The sequence below is a fragment of the Dipodomys ordii genome, unplaced genomic scaffold (genome assembly GCF_000151885.1).
Source record: "Dipodomys ordii isolate 6190 unplaced genomic scaffold, Dord_2.0 Scaffold3, whole genome shotgun sequence".
In the NCBI taxonomy this organism is placed as follows: Eukaryota; Metazoa; Chordata; class Mammalia; order Rodentia; family Heteromyidae; genus Dipodomys; species Dipodomys ordii.
Genome location: NW_012267219.1, coordinates 2490517 through 2507228, shown reverse-complemented (window position 1 = coordinate 2507228; position 16712 = coordinate 2490517). Strand labels below are relative to the sequence as shown.

General features: G+C 38.0%; 1 protein-coding gene across 1 annotated transcript in view; it reads left to right on the top strand.

Moving 5' to 3' along the window:
- Nucleotides 1–3888: 3888 nt before the first annotated feature.
- Nucleotides 3889–16712, top strand: part of R3hdm2 (R3H domain containing 2) — a 43669-nt gene continuing 30845 nt past the window's right edge. The window contains exons 1-9 of the mRNA XM_013022429.1: nucleotides 3889–3982; nucleotides 4254–4343; nucleotides 4690–4768; nucleotides 5412–5471; nucleotides 6081–6221; nucleotides 6629–6737; nucleotides 9341–9436; nucleotides 12296–12327; nucleotides 12444–12497. Coding sequence (XP_012877883.1) covers nucleotides 3970–3982; nucleotides 4254–4343; nucleotides 4690–4768; nucleotides 5412–5471; nucleotides 6081–6221; nucleotides 6629–6737; nucleotides 9341–9436; nucleotides 12296–12327; nucleotides 12444–12497 — 674 coding nt within the window. The 5' untranslated portion in view covers nucleotides 3889–3969. The remainder of the gene's footprint in view (nucleotides 3983–4253; nucleotides 4344–4689; nucleotides 4769–5411; nucleotides 5472–6080; nucleotides 6222–6628; nucleotides 6738–9340; nucleotides 9437–12295; nucleotides 12328–12443; nucleotides 12498–16712) is intronic.

Below are 16712 nucleotides of genomic sequence, written 5' to 3'. Positions count from 1 at the left end.
ACCACTTGAGCCACAGCGCCACTTCCAGCTTTTTTCTTTTTGCTTATGTGGTGCTGAGGAATCGAACCCAGGGCCTCAGGCATGCAAGGCAAGCGCTCTGCCACTGAACCACCTTCCCAGCCCCTCATCATCATTTCTTACTCTTTTATCTACCTTTCCAGTTTTCCATTTTCCATTGTGACAGAGACAAGAAGCGAAATCCTCTCCTAACCCCAAGACTGTGCTGGTATTCTGCCTCAGATTTATTATTCTCTCCTACCCTATAGCCTCAGTTTTTTGGGGGAGAGGGTTTTTTTTAATATATTTTTTTATTGTAAAGATACTGTACAGAGGGGTTACAGTTACATGAGTAAGGTAGGTAATGAGTACATTTCCTATCAAACATTGTTACCCCCTCCTTTGTTTTTCTCCTTGTTTTTGTTTTTGAGACAGTATCTCACTGTATACTCAGTCTGGCCTTAAACCTGCAATCCTTCTGCTTCAGCATCCCAAGTACTAGAACATAAAAACGTTTCACCATACACAGCCAACCTCAGTTCTTTCTACAACCCAACCACTTCCCCAAAACCTTTATTATAACTTCTCAGGTGTTCAGAAATCTTAGCAATGAATTGACTCTTCCTTCCTTCATCGCTTCCTAGGGTCCTCATTTTTCATCTCCTTAGTTTTTGCTCTGTTCCTTATGCAATCTCTTTCTGGTCTGGAAGTCTTATGCTTATCTTTTATGATCTTTTTATCCTACCCATTCTCACATCTCTGACCCAGACAAGCTATAAAAGTGTCACTATCTAGATCTTAGAACTGGGAGAATTCTCATATTCAGGAAGGGAGGAAGTATTTGAGATGAAGGTTCTTTTCTATTTTTGTCCCTATAGAGGAACAAGTGTTTTGGGTATCTCACATCGGAACTCTGAAAGGTGTTATTATAAATGATAGTTAAGGATCATATTTCGTATCTATTATGGATTAAATAGATTTCTGTGAGCATGCTTGGAAGGAAAAAATACCCTTGTGGTATGGTAGTGACATTTCCAGAAGTAAACTAATCAGAAGAGGATTTTTTTTTTTTTTTGGGTCAGTTGTGGGGCTTGAACTCTGGGCTTGGGTGCTGTCCCTGTGCTCTTCAGCTCAAGGCAAACACTCTACCACTTAAGCCATAGCACCACTTCTGGTTTTGTGGTGGTTTGTTGGAGATAAGAGTCTCAACGCAGTTTACTGCCTGGGCTGGCATTGAACCATGATCCTCAGATCTCAGCCTCCTGAGTAGCCAGGATTACAGGCATGAGCCATTGGCACCTGGTCAGAAGAGGATTTTATCTATGGTTTATCCAAAAGTAAAATTTCATTAATCTCTTCAATAAACCACTATATCATTCTGCTTTTACTCTTTGTCTTCATGGTGAATGGTGATTTGATTGTAGGTAATCCATGTGACAGTTGATAGAGTTGGAATAAGGCAAAAACTACACCACGTAATTTTTGTCATAATTTGACAATTGTTGAAATGATTTTTATAGTTAATACGTTTTGTGGTTAACATATTACTTTTAATTAAGTGTGGATTTTTTTCTACTTTTAATATTTCTTTCTAACAGAGACGGACATCTAGCCATGGTCATTCCAGAAAAAGAGCCAAGGTGAGAGCTCATCGATTTTGCTTATTTTCTTTCTTTTCTTCTTCTTTTTTTTTTTTTTGCTAGTCCTGGGGCTTGAACTCTGAACCTGGGCACTGTCCCATAGCTTCTTTTGTTCAAGGTTAGCACTCGCCTTGAGCTAAAGAACTGAGGGACAGTGCCCAGGCCCAGAGTTCAGGCCTCATGACCAACCACCCCCCCCAAAAAATGCATTCTTCTTTTTTGTTTGTTTGTTTGCTTGTGTATTTGTTTGCTTCATACCAGTATTGGAATTTGAACTCAGGGCCAATGGCCTCAGGTGGATCTACTACTAGAGCCACACTTCTAGTTCTTGCATTTTGCTGATTAGAGATTAGATTCTCTCAGATTTATTTCTGTAGGCTGACTTTGAACCTTGCTCATCAGATCTCAGCCTTCTTAGAAGCTAGTATTACAGGCGTGAACCACCAGTACCTAGCAAAAATTACCTTTTATGTGAACCAGGCCCCAGAAAATTAGACCTATTTGGTCTAATTTGTTTTTTTTTTGTTGTTGTTGTTGTTTTTTGGGTCCGGTCATGGGGCCTGAACTCTGGGCTTGGGCGCTGTCCCTCAGCTCTTCAGCTCAAGGCTAGCGTTCTACCACTTGAGCCACAGTGCCACTTCCGGCTTTTTTTCTTTTTGCTTATGTGGTGCTGAGGAATGGAACCCAGGGCCTTAGGTATGCAAGGCAAGCGCTTTACCACTGAGCCACCTTCCCAGCCCAATTAGACCTATTTGGAAAAGAACAATCTTATTGCTGTTAGGAGCAACTAACAGAGTCAAAAGAGAATGTTTTATGAATGCTCACCAAGGGAATATATATGTGAATTTGTTTGTTTCAGTCTAATTCTAAGCTGAAGTTGGTACGAAGCCTGGCAGTATGTGAAGAGTCCTCTACTTCATTTGCTGATGGACCACTAGAAACCCAGGTAGGTCCTTTAAAAGTATAACTTTAAAAGTGTAACTTTTGGGGGGGGGGTCAGTTGTGGGACTTGAGAACTCAGGATCTGGGTTCTGTCCCTGAGCTCTTTTGCCCAAGGCTAGCTCTACCACTTTGAACCACAGCTCCATTTCCAGTTTTCTGGAGATTAATTGGAAATAAGAGTGTCATAGACTCTCCTGACTGGGCTGGCTTTGAACCACAATCCTCAGATCTCAGCCTCCTGAGTAGCTAGGATTATAGGCATGAACCACCAGTGCCCAGCATTAAGTGTAATTTTTGAATATGGCAGTTGTTTTATATAGTATAGCATTGACAGCATCTATGTCAGCCTAGAAAACAGCAGAGAGAGCACTTTAAAACAAGTGTTTCAGTAAGGTAGAATATGGTAAGGGTATGAAGTGGAGGTCTTTATGTCTTGACCATATAGGATAATGTAAACAAGGAGATCCCAGAGCTGATCTGTTTTCCACCCTTTGACAAGAACAGCCACTATAACTTGATCTGTTCATATAATAGATTGTGACTGTGGTCAGAAAAAGCTTGGCCTACCCTCTTTTCCTTCCTTCCTTCCTTCCTTCCTTCCTTCCTTCCTTCCCTCCTTCCTTCCCTCCTTTCTTTCTTTGTTTCTTGGTCGTGGGGCCTGAACTCTGGGCCTGGGCTGCCCCTTAGCTCTTCAGCTTAAGGCTAATGCTCTATCACTTGGCCACAGTGCCACTTCTGACTTTTTCTGCTTATATGGTGCTGAAGAATCGAACCCAGGGCCTCATGCATGCAAGGCAAGCATTCTACCACTGAGCCACCTTCCCAGCCCCGGCCTACCCTATTTGTAGGACAAAACTAGCATTAAATTACTAGTAATATGCCATGTGCTGGTGGCTCAAACTTGTAATCATAGCTGAGATCTGAGGATTGCAGTTTGAAGTCAGCCTAGGCAGGAATGTCTATGAGACTCTTATCTCCAATTAACCACCATAAAGTCAGAAGCAGAACTATGTATCAAGTGGTAGAACACTAGCCTGCAGCAAAAAAAAAAAAAAAAAAGGTTGTGGACAGAGCAGGCCCTGAGTTCAAACTTTAGTCTTGACATATACTACCCCTCCCCCCCACATACAAATTAAAAATATATATTCTTCTGTAAGATAAAGCTGCCAACCCAAGACTAGCATTTGTTAAGATACCAAGGAGGGAAAATAAAAGATACCAAGGGAGTCAGTCACAACTTTTTCTTTTGGTTTATTTCTTTTACCCTTTGTTTAAGGATATAATTCAACTGCATATCAGCTGTCCTTCTGACAAGGAAGAAGAAAAGTCTACAAAGGATGTCTCTGAAAAGGAAGACAAGGATAAAAGCAAAGAAAAGGTTCCAAGGAAGATGCTTTCCAGAGGTGAGGACTTTGGTACTACCCAGGGTAGGATAATAGTCAATTCTTATTTTGTTTGTGTTCTGAAATGAATGGTAATATGGATAATCATGTAGCAGATACTCAAGGTAACATCATATTTTGGTTTTGGAATAGATGAAATGATTTTTCTTTTTTTTTTCTTTTCCTTTTTTGAAAAAAAATGTAGAACTTTTGGGCTTTCAACATTTGGACTCAAAACAAAAAGACATAAAAATGATAATATAGACAACTTAAGTTTAAAAATCATGTTTAGCCAGGTATGGTGGCCATTCACCTGTAATCTCTGTACATGAGAGGCTGAGACACAAGGATTGGAAGTTTGAGGGCAGCCTGGGATACATTGGTGAGCTCTTGTTTCAAAAAACAAAACCAATTTATATTGTCTTATTTCCTGAAATTCTGGAAAATTCAGCCTTGACTACTCTTACCTGGAACTTATTTTCCTTAGCTAGAGTAAAACCTGCTTTATTTTGATCAGGACATTCCAAGAATACTCTTATTAATAAAAAATGATACATATTTCTGTATAAATACCAATATAATATTATGGCCCAGATTCTTCATTCTGTTGTTGTGCTGGGGACTTTTTCTATTTCATCTGTTCTGATTAGGTTGTAGGCTTTGGCATGGGATTAGATACTATGCAAGTTTCATTTATTTTTAAATTTCTTTTGTCATTGTGGTTGTAGACTCCAGCCAAGAATATACAGACTCCACTGGAATAGATCTACATGAATTTCTTGTAAATACACTGAAAAAGAACCCAAGGTAATAACATGATTGGTGTAAGAGGGAAAAGGAGAGCCAGTAAGACCAGCAGGCCAAGCAGCTTCCCAGAGGTTTTCCTTTATTAGAACCTAGGATGTTCTCAAATCTTTCTCAAGTATAGTCTGTAGTCTGTGAGGGATTTAGAATACCATTACATTAAGGATTCTGCCTTGGAAAAGTTGAGAAAAGTTCTGTGGAAAAAGAATTCAGAGACAAAGAAATATGAAAATTTGGAAGCATACCAGTTAAAAAGCCCAAAAGAGAAGTGTGATTGATTTATACATAAGCTAAATCTTGAGGACTTTAAAATTATGAATAACTCGTTAAGCTGTAGAACAATTTAAGCATAAAGTATAATGCTTATTTGAATATGCTGCTAACAATTACATTTCTGATATGGATAATATAATAATAACATAATCATAATTAGGAGGGGGTCTACAGAAAAATAACTTGGGTTGTTTTTCTTTTTCAGAATACCATAGGATAAGCTAGTGAGGCACAGTAGCTTCTGCATTATGACCCTTTATTTAAAGTTTGGATCTACCCTCTTTCAGCTTTCATAGTGAACAGGTGTTTTTATTCCTTCCTTTCAATGTCTATGGGAGGGTTGTATTTTCTTTTGTTCTAATTTTTTTAACAGGGACAGAATGATGCTGCTAAAATTAGAACAGGAGATTCTGGAATTTATTAATGACAACAAGTAAGTTACTTGTATGAAATACATGCTTAGAGGTGGGAGGGTACATTGGAAAGTAATTTAGTTACAATTTTAAGATATCCATTTCATCTTTCCCTTACAGTAAGAGTGAAGTAATTACTCACAGGGAACAAGCAATCATAATGGATTAAAAAAATATATATGTAAAAACAAGTGAGGTTTTTTTAAGTTACCAAACATGTAATTGATGAATTGAAAAAGAAATTTCTTCTCTTCAGTCTTATCCCAGATTTTACTCTTCTTACATTTCTGATTTTCTCTTTTGTTAATCATCATCCAGGTAGGGGAGACCAAGGCATAAAGAATAGTATTAATGAGAACACATCAAAGTAACCCACAAAATATTTAGAGAAACCTTTTGGATTCCCAGTGTGTAATATCTGTCTTCCTCATAATATATCCATTTCTCCTAAGAAATTATCCACTTTTATTTATTTGCAAGAAAAATTACAGAGCAGGGGGCATGGCCCAAGTGGCAAAGTGCTTGAGGCCCTGGGTTCAATCCCCAATACCAAAATAAAACTGCAGTTGGCTGTTACTGCTTTATTTGGTTGTTTGTCTTGCTTTACCTTTTTCCTTGGTTTTCTTCAGTAACCAGTTCAAGAAGTTCCCTCAGATGACCTCATATCACCGGATGCTATTACACCGGGTAGCTGCCTATTTTGGAATGGACCACAATGTTGATCAAACTGGGAAAGCTGTTATCATCAACAAAACCAGCAACACAAGAATGTAAGGGAGAAAAACATGGATTGGGAAGACTTTCTTAGGATAGAAAAGGAAGGTATAGGATGAAGATGTCTTTTCTAGGGGAGGAGATAAGGGAATTCTGTCATCATTCCTACTTTTTCTGAGGCCTTGGACACAGACTATAGAGGCACTGATATTTTGTGAAGATGGCCCTAGCCTCTTTTCCTCTTCATGATAGGACAGGTATAACTTTAAAGAAAAAGAAGTTACAGTTGTATAAAGAACAAACATAATTTCATTAAAACTTTTATATGGCTCATTGGATGCCTGAGTCTAGACATTCCTTGAGTAGGAGTTGTGGAATTTAAAAGAACTATACCAAAAAGGACTCCTTCCTAACAAAAGGGTCTTTTTCTTCCCTTCCTTTCACATTTCTTTTCAAATCTTAGCCCTGAACAGAGGTTCTCAGAACATATAAAGGATGAGAAGAATACAGAGTTTCAACAGAGATTCATTCTCAAGAGGGATGATGCCAGTATGGACCGAGATGATAACCAGGTGAAGAATGAAAGAGGGTGGGCCTGTAGAGACTGCAGTAAGAGAAACTGGGAAGGGAAAAGAATTTGGGGGGGGATGGAAAAGACTCAAAATATGTTAAAGTGGAAAAATATTTTGAGCTATAAGTTGGCTCTGACTTAACATTGAGGACCTGCTACACTTTTTAAGCTGTATGCCACTCTTTTAGCCCCAGAGAGACATGGTGCTGAGGTTTGCTCGGTGATTTCATTTGAGCTAAAATTCCTTGGGTTTGCCACTGACTTCTAACTACATGTTATTTTAGACAAAATGAGGTCCCTCCCTGCCTCAGCCTTGATCCAGCTGATGGTTTCAGTCTTTTTTTCTTTAATAGGGGTTCCTTTGGGACCCATCAAAGGCTACTTTATCCCACTTCTACTCTTTTCCTAGCTTAGAGCTAGCTTTGAACTGGACAAGCTGTAGTCTAATTTAGCCAGTTATAAAGATGTCTCTGATTCCTTTCTGCAAAATCCTTAATCTGTTCCCAACTCCTTCCATCAAGGTGAGTGAGTTCATTTGACTTTTGATACTGGAAACAGCAGGATCCCCTTCATGATCTACATCTAGAAAAATAAATGAATAAGCTGTGCTGCCCCTTCATTTATGGGTCTGGCTATTGTCCTTACCCCTGGCCCACCTTTAGATAGTAAGTGATTGTTTGGGGATTCTTTGGGGATTCGTTTTCCTAGCTAAGTAGGAAGTTTAGATAAAGCCTGCTTCTACTTGGTTTCCAAAGGGGATTAGATTTAGAGAGTATAGTTGGATAAAGCCAGTATGAGTCTTGTTAGTTAATGATAACTAATAATACTTTACCTATAAAGTTAAAATTTATTTTCTTGGGATATTGTATGGTCTTAAGACCAGGAAATTTCTTGCTTGCTACTTGAATATTAGAGAGTGTCCTTTAAAAAAAAAAAGTGCTATAATCTAATCTAATGAGGACAAACACACTGGGTCTGATTGAAAACAAATAAACATACAAAACAAGTTTAAAAAAAAAATAAGAGCCTTTCCATCCTGATGCCCTTCTCTCCATTTTCCCTAAACCCTTTTTCTGTGGATCAAGAATTATTCAGGCTTTGAGGTACATTGGAGTGGATTGAAATCTGTCCCTATTATGAACTTTTCATCTCTCAGCTTCAGGCTTGATCATATTAAGGTAGATGGTGCATCTTCTGTCTGTGATTTAATAGCAAGCATAGTATTGCTTTTTTATTGAGTGAGGCTCTGCTTATCTTGTATATATTATCCCTTTTACAACCCATCATAGATGAGGTAATTAGCCCCACATAAGAATACTGAGGCTAATAGATGTTAAGTTACCTAAATTCACATTACTACAAGGTGGCGGAGCTGGGATTCTGCCTGACCTTTCAGTCCATTGTGCTCTGTCTGTTCTGTCATTAGTTTCCAATTTTAGGGACCAAGACAAGATAGCTTCCTAAGGACCCTGTGTCTTAGAATAGAATTAGTAAGACAGTTTTAATGGAATATAGGTTCTGAAGTGAGAACTGAATCCAGTCAAAGTGGGAACTCTTGAAGTTGAGGCTGCCTTTTGAGACTGATAAGGATTAGTAACATCAGCCTAAAAAACAGGCTCTTGGAAGCTTCATCGGAAGCTTTTAAAACCTCTGAATTAAGTCAGCATTGTCTATAGCCTGGTGACATCTCTTTCTCAGAGGTCTTTGTTTTTATAAGGGTGCTGTTATACTCTCTCCATAACAGTATTCATAAATGTCAGGCCAAGGGAGGAACAAACAGCAATGGGCAGTTAGGTCGTAGTCAGTCAGAGATGATGATCTGCCCAGACTTTCCTGTCTATTGGTCACCTCATCACATTTGTCAGAGAACGTAAAGTTCTCTGTCCTCCATTTCCTTCTTTTTCTTCCTGTCTCTCTCCTCCCTTTACTGTACCTCATTTATCTCTTTTCTCTGCCCATTTTTTTCTATTATGTTCTTTTCTGTCTTCTCTGTTTTGCTCTGTTCTCTTTTCTTATTTCTGTAGTTTATCTCTCCTCGCCTGCTTTCAATCTATACAATTAAAAAATTTTTAAATGCTTAGACTGAGTTTAGCTTCACCCTTGGGATTTCATTTCCCAGGCCCTCTTTGCTAAGCCATTAGTAACTAAATAAGGGATGTTAGTTGCTAGTTCTGTAAACCTCCTCTACATTCAGCTCTGCTAAACACCTATTTCTTTTCCCTCTCTAACTTCTCTCCATTACTTTCCCTCTAAAACAATGTTGTTTATTTTCCCAGGGCTATTTTCTTGATCCTTACTGACTGGACAGTATCTGATTATTACAGGGAAGCAACCCGATACTTATACATAGTTTTTATTCTCGAGACTCTGGGAGGGTGGGGTAGGGAGATGGAGAGTCCTCGATCATCTAGAAAACATGATCTCCCAAACTGCATGGTCAGATGTACCCAGTGAAGCCTGTCCAGGACTGGAAATTTTATTTCTTTTTTTTTCCATTTTTTTGATGGCAACCATAAACTTTCCCGGTTTCTCTTCCTTGCTGGTGTGCAGTGAGCTTGCAGTACGAGGAGAACTTAACTAGCTTAATTCTGCTCATCGATCTAGATCAGAGTTCCATTGCAGGATGGAAGGAGGAGCAAGTCAATAGAAGAGAGAGAGGAGGAATATCAAAGGGTCCGAGAGAGAATATTTGCCCGAGAGGTAAGTGTAGCTTCTGAGAGTTGTCAGCCCATAGCTTTTAGCTCTTAATCTTTGGAACTGTGAATAAAATGAACCCTCCATAAATGTTGTTGGGTTTTTATCTGTCTCTTTTTTTTTTAAAGCCAACATCAGCCAGCCCCAGATTTGACCTCTAAAATTCAGTGTAGCTTATTGGAGAGCTGCAGGTTTTTATTTGTGTTATTTTTAATACTTCTTGCTATAGAGTACACAAAGAGAACCAAAATTTGGACTGGCTGAATTTGGTAAATATGACTAGACCAAAAATAGAAATGGTTTCAGCAGAGCCCTGAATCTTGCCTGTTATATACCCTTTTCCCACTTACCCTTTTAGAGTTCCACTGTCCATTTTAGGCATCTTTGCTTCTAAGTAGAAGACTTAGTGTCCTCACAGGCTCTACATTCATCTTGTTTGACCAGCTTTGTTTTTCTGATATGCTGGTGATTGTGAGAGTGCTGTTCTAGCATCCATTTTCTGCAAGCTACACATTCCACATGCACAGAGAGTATCCCTGTTCCCTCTAGTTACTATCTAATTAGGAAGTCTGTTTCTTCCTATATTTCTTGCTTTATTTCCTAGAACAGGCATAGCCCCATAGTCTGAAAGGCAATATCAAGTTGTTACTCGAATTTATTTCTAAGAATTGTGATCATATAAAATATATTTGTTACTCCTATATCTGATTGCCTTTGCCTATTAGTAGAAGATACACACACACACACACACACACACACAGATTCAAAAAAGAGTTTGGTAGTCAATTGATGAACAGATCTCCAGAAAATATAGTATCTAGATAGCAGAACATCTCACAGTCAGATTAGAAATAGAGGAAATCTAAACCAGTATACTTAGATGGAAACTACTCTCCTCTCATTTCCCCACCATCTACTTTGTTAGCAAAACTTTCCAAAATATTTGCACACATATAACAAAATTTTTGTGTGTAAATATTGTTATAATCTCAGAAAAATGCTGTCTCCATCTAAAAAACTGATCTGTGTACTTGCTTCATTGTCTCAAGAGACCCAGGTGTTTCTTGGGATCTTAATCTGATACATGACAAGCCTTCTTACCTCAAGTTCAAGGAGAAGAAATTCTGTTCTGAGTTAGAAAAGCCTATGCTCCAAATTATCCTACTATAGCCCAATGAGAGTTCTGTACCTTTAGCAGCAAATCAATTGGATGGAATGAGAGGAGAGATGTCATTTGTGCATTGTTGTGGCCAATGATGACCCTAAATTGTAGGTCGAACAGGTTGTGGATTAGCAAATACTTATGTTTTACTTGCTATCCTTCAGACACTTAGCACTTTATATAGTTTATATACTATAATTTACATAACCCTTATACCAGACCTATGAAAGAGATTCCACTATTGTCCCCATTTTATAAATGAGAAACTGAGGCACAGAAAGGTTAAGTAACCACCTAATGTGACATGCCTAATTAGAGAAAGAACTGATGTTTGAAATTTAGGCTGAAAAATGGTAGGTCTAAGAATTGTGGGTCATATTGAATGTATTTGTAACCCCTACATCTTGTTACCTTTATGCATATTCTTAACCCCTAATGTAAATTGCCTCTTAAAAGTTTATTCTGCTCTGAGCCCTTCAGATTAAGAAGTCCCAGTGACAACATAGCCTAGCTGATGATCTGAGTATGCTCCTCTGCTTTAGTAACACATGGAAAATGACTGTCCCTTCAAGTCTGCCCTTAGCAAAACCACAGATACTTGGAAAGCAGAGGCAGTTTATAATAGAGTATTGGGATTAATAGGAATATATCTGCCTACAGCTAAAGCATTTAGCTCTTCTCTCCTTTTTTCCTCCTGATTTCTAGTCTCTCAAGCTTCTACTAATATATGTATTCTTTGTTAAATCCTTGTGGATTTATCACTATCATTTCAGACCTTCCTAGCTCTTGTGGTAGAGACATCAGGAATCTCAGGTCTAGACAAGGAAAAATAGCCAAAACCCACTATCTTCCAAAGATTCCATGTGGAGAAGAACCCACTAGTTAAGAGAGTAGAATTTGTAGGTTTAGGAGGAGGGGCAATAGGCAACCTGAAGAGAATGGGAAGTGGCAAGAAGAGTGTTCGGATGGAAATGCTGCTGCAGCCTTCTCTGAAGCCTAAGCTATATATTGAGAAAGCTGCCCAATGTAGGCTTTGCTGTGTGCAGAAACCACTCTGCTCAGCAGCTGGATACTCTTAGTACCTTTTTCTAAGACTTAAGAGTCCACAATACTCCTTCATTCAGCTCAGTGGCTTTGTCAAAAAAATGATCCCCAATGGAACTACCTCAGGCTGTTAATTTTTCATTTTTCCTAAGCTCTTAATACCCTACCTACTTTGGGTCTCAGGTCACAATGTCTTTCATTTTGGCCAATATAGAAGATAGAGAATAGCCACTGAGGTTGATTTCCAAAAAACTAAATTTATTTTTCCTCTCTCCCTTTTCCCCTCTCCTTCCTTTGAACACACCTTTCAAATACAACAGTTACTCTGCTTAGTCCTAGTACAATAAATTTAGAGCTTAAAAAGAAATAATGGTTAATAACATTTCTCTTCCTCCTATATTTATTTCACTTCTCCCTATAACAGTCTTAATGTTTAAACACTCTGGGAAGGCTAAAAATCTCAAATGTTTCCCCATTAAAGGTGAGAAGTCAGATTGGATGTGTGGGTGTGGGTCATCCTGTCCCTGCTCCCCTTCTCCCTATTGGTGGGGTGAGCTTTGGTTTGAGAACCTTGGGTATTCGTAGCTCATGGACATCCTTTTAAGTTATGCCATGCTGTTTTCTTATAAGTTATTTTTCGTTTTTTCCCCCTTACCTAGACTGGCCAGAACGGATATCTAAATGACATCAGGTTAGTACCACTTAGCATGTCCCCTGCTTCTCATTGAACTTTGTCAGTGAGGTTAATATAAGCCAATAATGATATTTTTGTTTTATTTTGTTTTTGTTTTTGATGTTAACCAACAGACTCTCCAAAGAAGCCTTTTCTTCTAGCTCTCACAAGAGAAGGCAGATTTTTAGGTACCTCTGTGTGATCTGTATCTCTCCTTTTTTTATTTTTTATTTTGTTTTGCTGTAATCTTTTCAGCAGAATAGGTTTGCTCCATGCATGGCTACTTGTGGAATAATTATATTTGTGGGTTTTGCAGCATTAGAATTTTTTTCCATTAAAAAAAATGGCTACTGCTCAGTGACTTTATTTTTATTCTTGCTGATTTCAGTTTGAGTCTTGACTAGGTGGTAAAGGGGACCAACTAACTGTTTGGGATAGATCCTGCTCCTTCCCAGAAGTTTGCTGGAACTGGGTACTTTGGAAAGATTCAAATGTATATCTCCAGTAAGATAAACAAATTGATACCTTCTGACTTTTTTTTACTGAGTATATGGAAAGATGTAAAGAACTGATACCTGATGGTGGGGTGTACAGGGAATGTTTTGCATCTTTAAGAAAAAATAATATGTATGTATATAAATGCACATGCCTATGTAGTTTTGCCTTTGCGACAATGCATAAAAGGACTGATCTGCCTTAGAATGGACTTAGAATATGTCCTTTATATCGTTGTCTGCTATTTAGCCTTTATGTTGTCAAAAGCTGCTACTTGGTGTGTTAACTTCCCCAGTACCTAATGTTCTTCATTCTCCAAAAAACAAACTTAAGAATCTCCTTTTTTGTTTTGTCAGTCTTACTCTAGGGGATAATATATAGTAGCGGTAAGAAAAATACTACTGTAGAACTGGTAACAGCTGATTTTAGGGATATTCTTCCCAATTTATCAACAACAACAAAAAATAGAGTTCAGAGATCCTTAGTATTTAGTACCACAATTTAGAAATAACCCTTTCTGAAAGGTTTCTTAGTTTTTGAATCCTAAGCATGATAAGGACTATCTAATTCAGATTAATTAGCATCTGTCTTTAGTTGGTCCTTCCCTATTTTTCCTAAAGCTAGTCAGCTGGGCTGAAGAGTGCCTTCCTCATAAGCACAAAGCCTTGGATTCAGACCCCAGTACCACTTGGGAAAAAAAAAAAAAAGCTAGTCAACCATGTGAAAACAGGCATAATGAAATTTCCCACTCTTATGATGGACAGATTTGCATTTTTCTAGGCACTTTCTGAACTATTTATTCTATCACTTTCTGAACTATTTTTAGCTTTCTGAACTATTTTTTCTCCCTAAACCATCCCACCCTAAGATCCATCTGAAAATCCCAGGCAGAGTGCTTTGCTTAATAGAGTCCTAAACATTTAAACAAATAGACTACTTTAAATTCAGCACTAAGAGTAATAGATGAAGTCAGAATACCTAAAATGAGTTTTAAATCAACTCTTGTTGATGAATTAATTTTCAGTGCCATACTTTATCTGCTTCAATTATTTTAATATCCTGATTTACTTAGCTGGTTTATATTTATGAAAACTAAAAGCAAAGAGAGTTAGTTAGCCCAAGTTTACATGGCTGTTAGTGACAAAACTGAGGCTGATTTTTTTTTTTTTTGGTCCAGTGTTCTTTTCACTATTTCACACCAGCTCTCTACAAACAACACTCCTTCTTCTCTAAGACATGTTCTATTCAGAGCCCTAATTCAGATTCACTGCTAAGAATGATGCCTTTCTTCTGTGGAGCATCAGGGTATATCAAACTGTGCAGATAATAGCTTGAAGAATCTGGTGAGCAGGTGTAGACTTCACCTCTTCAGATCTTCTTTTAAACTGCTGTTTTTCAAACTGAGCTTTGATTAAAAAGCTAGGTCATCTAAGATGCAGCATAGGGTCATGGACTCAAAACTGAATAATTTCTTCCCCTATTTTGGATGCCAATCAAGAACTCTTTATTTAAAAAAAATCAGTAGGATACTTTAGTTGTACAAGAGAGGATCTCCTTGTGACATTTCCACATATGTACAAACTTATTCCAATCATTCTCACTCTCTGCCATTATTCTTTTTTATCCTCATTTTTAAAACAGTTTCGAAACATTTCATTATTTTATTTTCATACATGTAAACAGAGTCCAGAAATGTTAAAGCTATTAGTTGATCATCTCTAACTTCTTTGTTTCTTTATATGTATCCTAGTTTATGTTTGTAAAACAAATACTAGTACAGCAAATTCTGATGCCCACACAATACCAATGCAACTTCCCAGTTTTTTGGAAGGTCCTAGTCCATTGACAAATAAGCCCCAGGAGAGAGAGAGAGAGAGAGAGAGTGTGTGTGTGTGTGTGTGTGAATTCTTACCTGAGAACTGTCCCTGAGCTTTTCTTGTTCAAGGCTAGAGCTCTACCACTAAGCCTCAGCTTTTTGGTGGTTAATTGGAGATGAGTCATGGACTTTTCTGCCTGGGCTGACTTTAAAATCATGGTCTTCATCTCAGCCTCCTGAGTAGCTACCATTACAGGCCTGAGCCACTGGAACTTGAGGCTACAGTGATTCTTAATGCTTTTGATTGCTACCTCTTCCATTCCCAAGACTCAACAATCTGGACTGTTCTGTAGCATTAAATCTACTTATAAAAAGTTAATAAATCAGATTGATAGAGTGGCCCAAGTGGTAGAACACTTGCCTAGCAAGCCTAAATTGAACCTGAATTCAAATCCCCATCCCCCCAAAAACTGAATCAGCTCTGATCTTTTGAGAATATGGGGTATGAGTGCTTTTGGTTCTTACCTTCATTCTTTAACATACATACAACCCAGTTCAGTTACTGTTATTGAATTTGAGTGGCTGTCTCTAATTGCCATATTTGTAGTGAAATTAAAGACATGACTAGAGTTTGGTTTATTTGTAGAGAAGGAAACTGATCTCTTTCCTGTCAAGATTCAACTTAGATTCTCTGATTCTCAGAGGAGTAGTATACTAAACAAGGTTAGCCAGAAGAGCATCAGAAAAACCACATTTTGAGCATTTGGCCATCACTGTCTTGGAGGAATTGGATGGGTTCAGAAATGCTGCTGTTTTGGCCATACCTTCACAAGGTATTTGGTTTAAAGTTGCCTTGTTTACATCTACCTCTCTTCACCTCTAGTAGTAAAAGAAAATAAATGGCAGAGTTGTTCTAATACAGAGTAGAGTGTTTGATTTAGGTAGAAAAAGATGTTAATTTGTCCTTAAATTTCAATTAGCAATGCACAGCTTCATCCATTACTACTAATGTGTCCTTGTATCCCACAAACACGTTATTGAGTCCTCAGCATCCTGGCCTTCTGTCCCTTGAGACAGAGCGATTGGCTTTCACTTCAGGCCTAGTTCTGTTCTTTGAGAATCTGATTTATACCTTTCTTATTTCCTTTTTTGTTTTTGGCACACTAATAGAAGGGGTTAAGGTTTTGAGGAAATAGGAATATTCTTCAATCCCTGTTCTGACTGTAGAAAGAAGCACTGAGGTGGTATATACATATATCTATTTGTTGTGGTGAAGAATTAGTGATGAAAAATTGATAAAAAAAAAAAGTGGTCCCCATATAGTTTACTCATTTTTCCTACATTGCCTTTGGAGCAGATGTTCTAGTAAAGATTTTTTAAATTGTATTTTTACTGTCTTTAGGTAGTTGTACAAAAGAGTTTCCATTCTACAAGTCAGTTTATAAGTACAGTGCATCTTGGTCAATGTCACCCAAGAATGCATTCTTGTTTACCCCCTTAAGAAAAATATTTTTTTTTATTTTTGTGCCAGTACTGGGACTTGAACTCCAGTTTTTGCATGCCTCCACTTCTGGCTTTTTACTGGTTAATTGGAGATTTGTTTTCCTAGGCTGGCTTAGAACCTCTGTCCTCAGATTTCAGCTTCCTGATTAGCTAGGATTATAGCTAGGCATAAGCCACCAATTCCTGGCTTACTTTTATTTATTAGAATAACAAACCACTAGTGGTATCTTGGGAACTAAGGTTTTTGGTGAGGTGATGCTAAAAAGAAGGAAGCTCAAATTACCATGACTTTTACCTAATTGTTCCCCAGAATACACACTAAAATTCTTACTGTTTGGTTCCCTTTATTTAGTAGTTATTGAAGTGGAGATATAAGGGAAACTTGTTGGTTCTGGTTACTTATTAATTAAGCAGTAAGAGCTTAAGACAAGGTTTTCAGGCCAGCCCTGGCTATCTTGAAGCATACTGTTATTATAATCACAGACAGGAACCCCAATGTTCCAGAGCAAAGTAAGTGAAAGAACTCCTTTTCTCAATAGCTTCATATAGCCCAAGGCAGTGAGAAGACAGCTAGGCAGTCAAGCCCCCT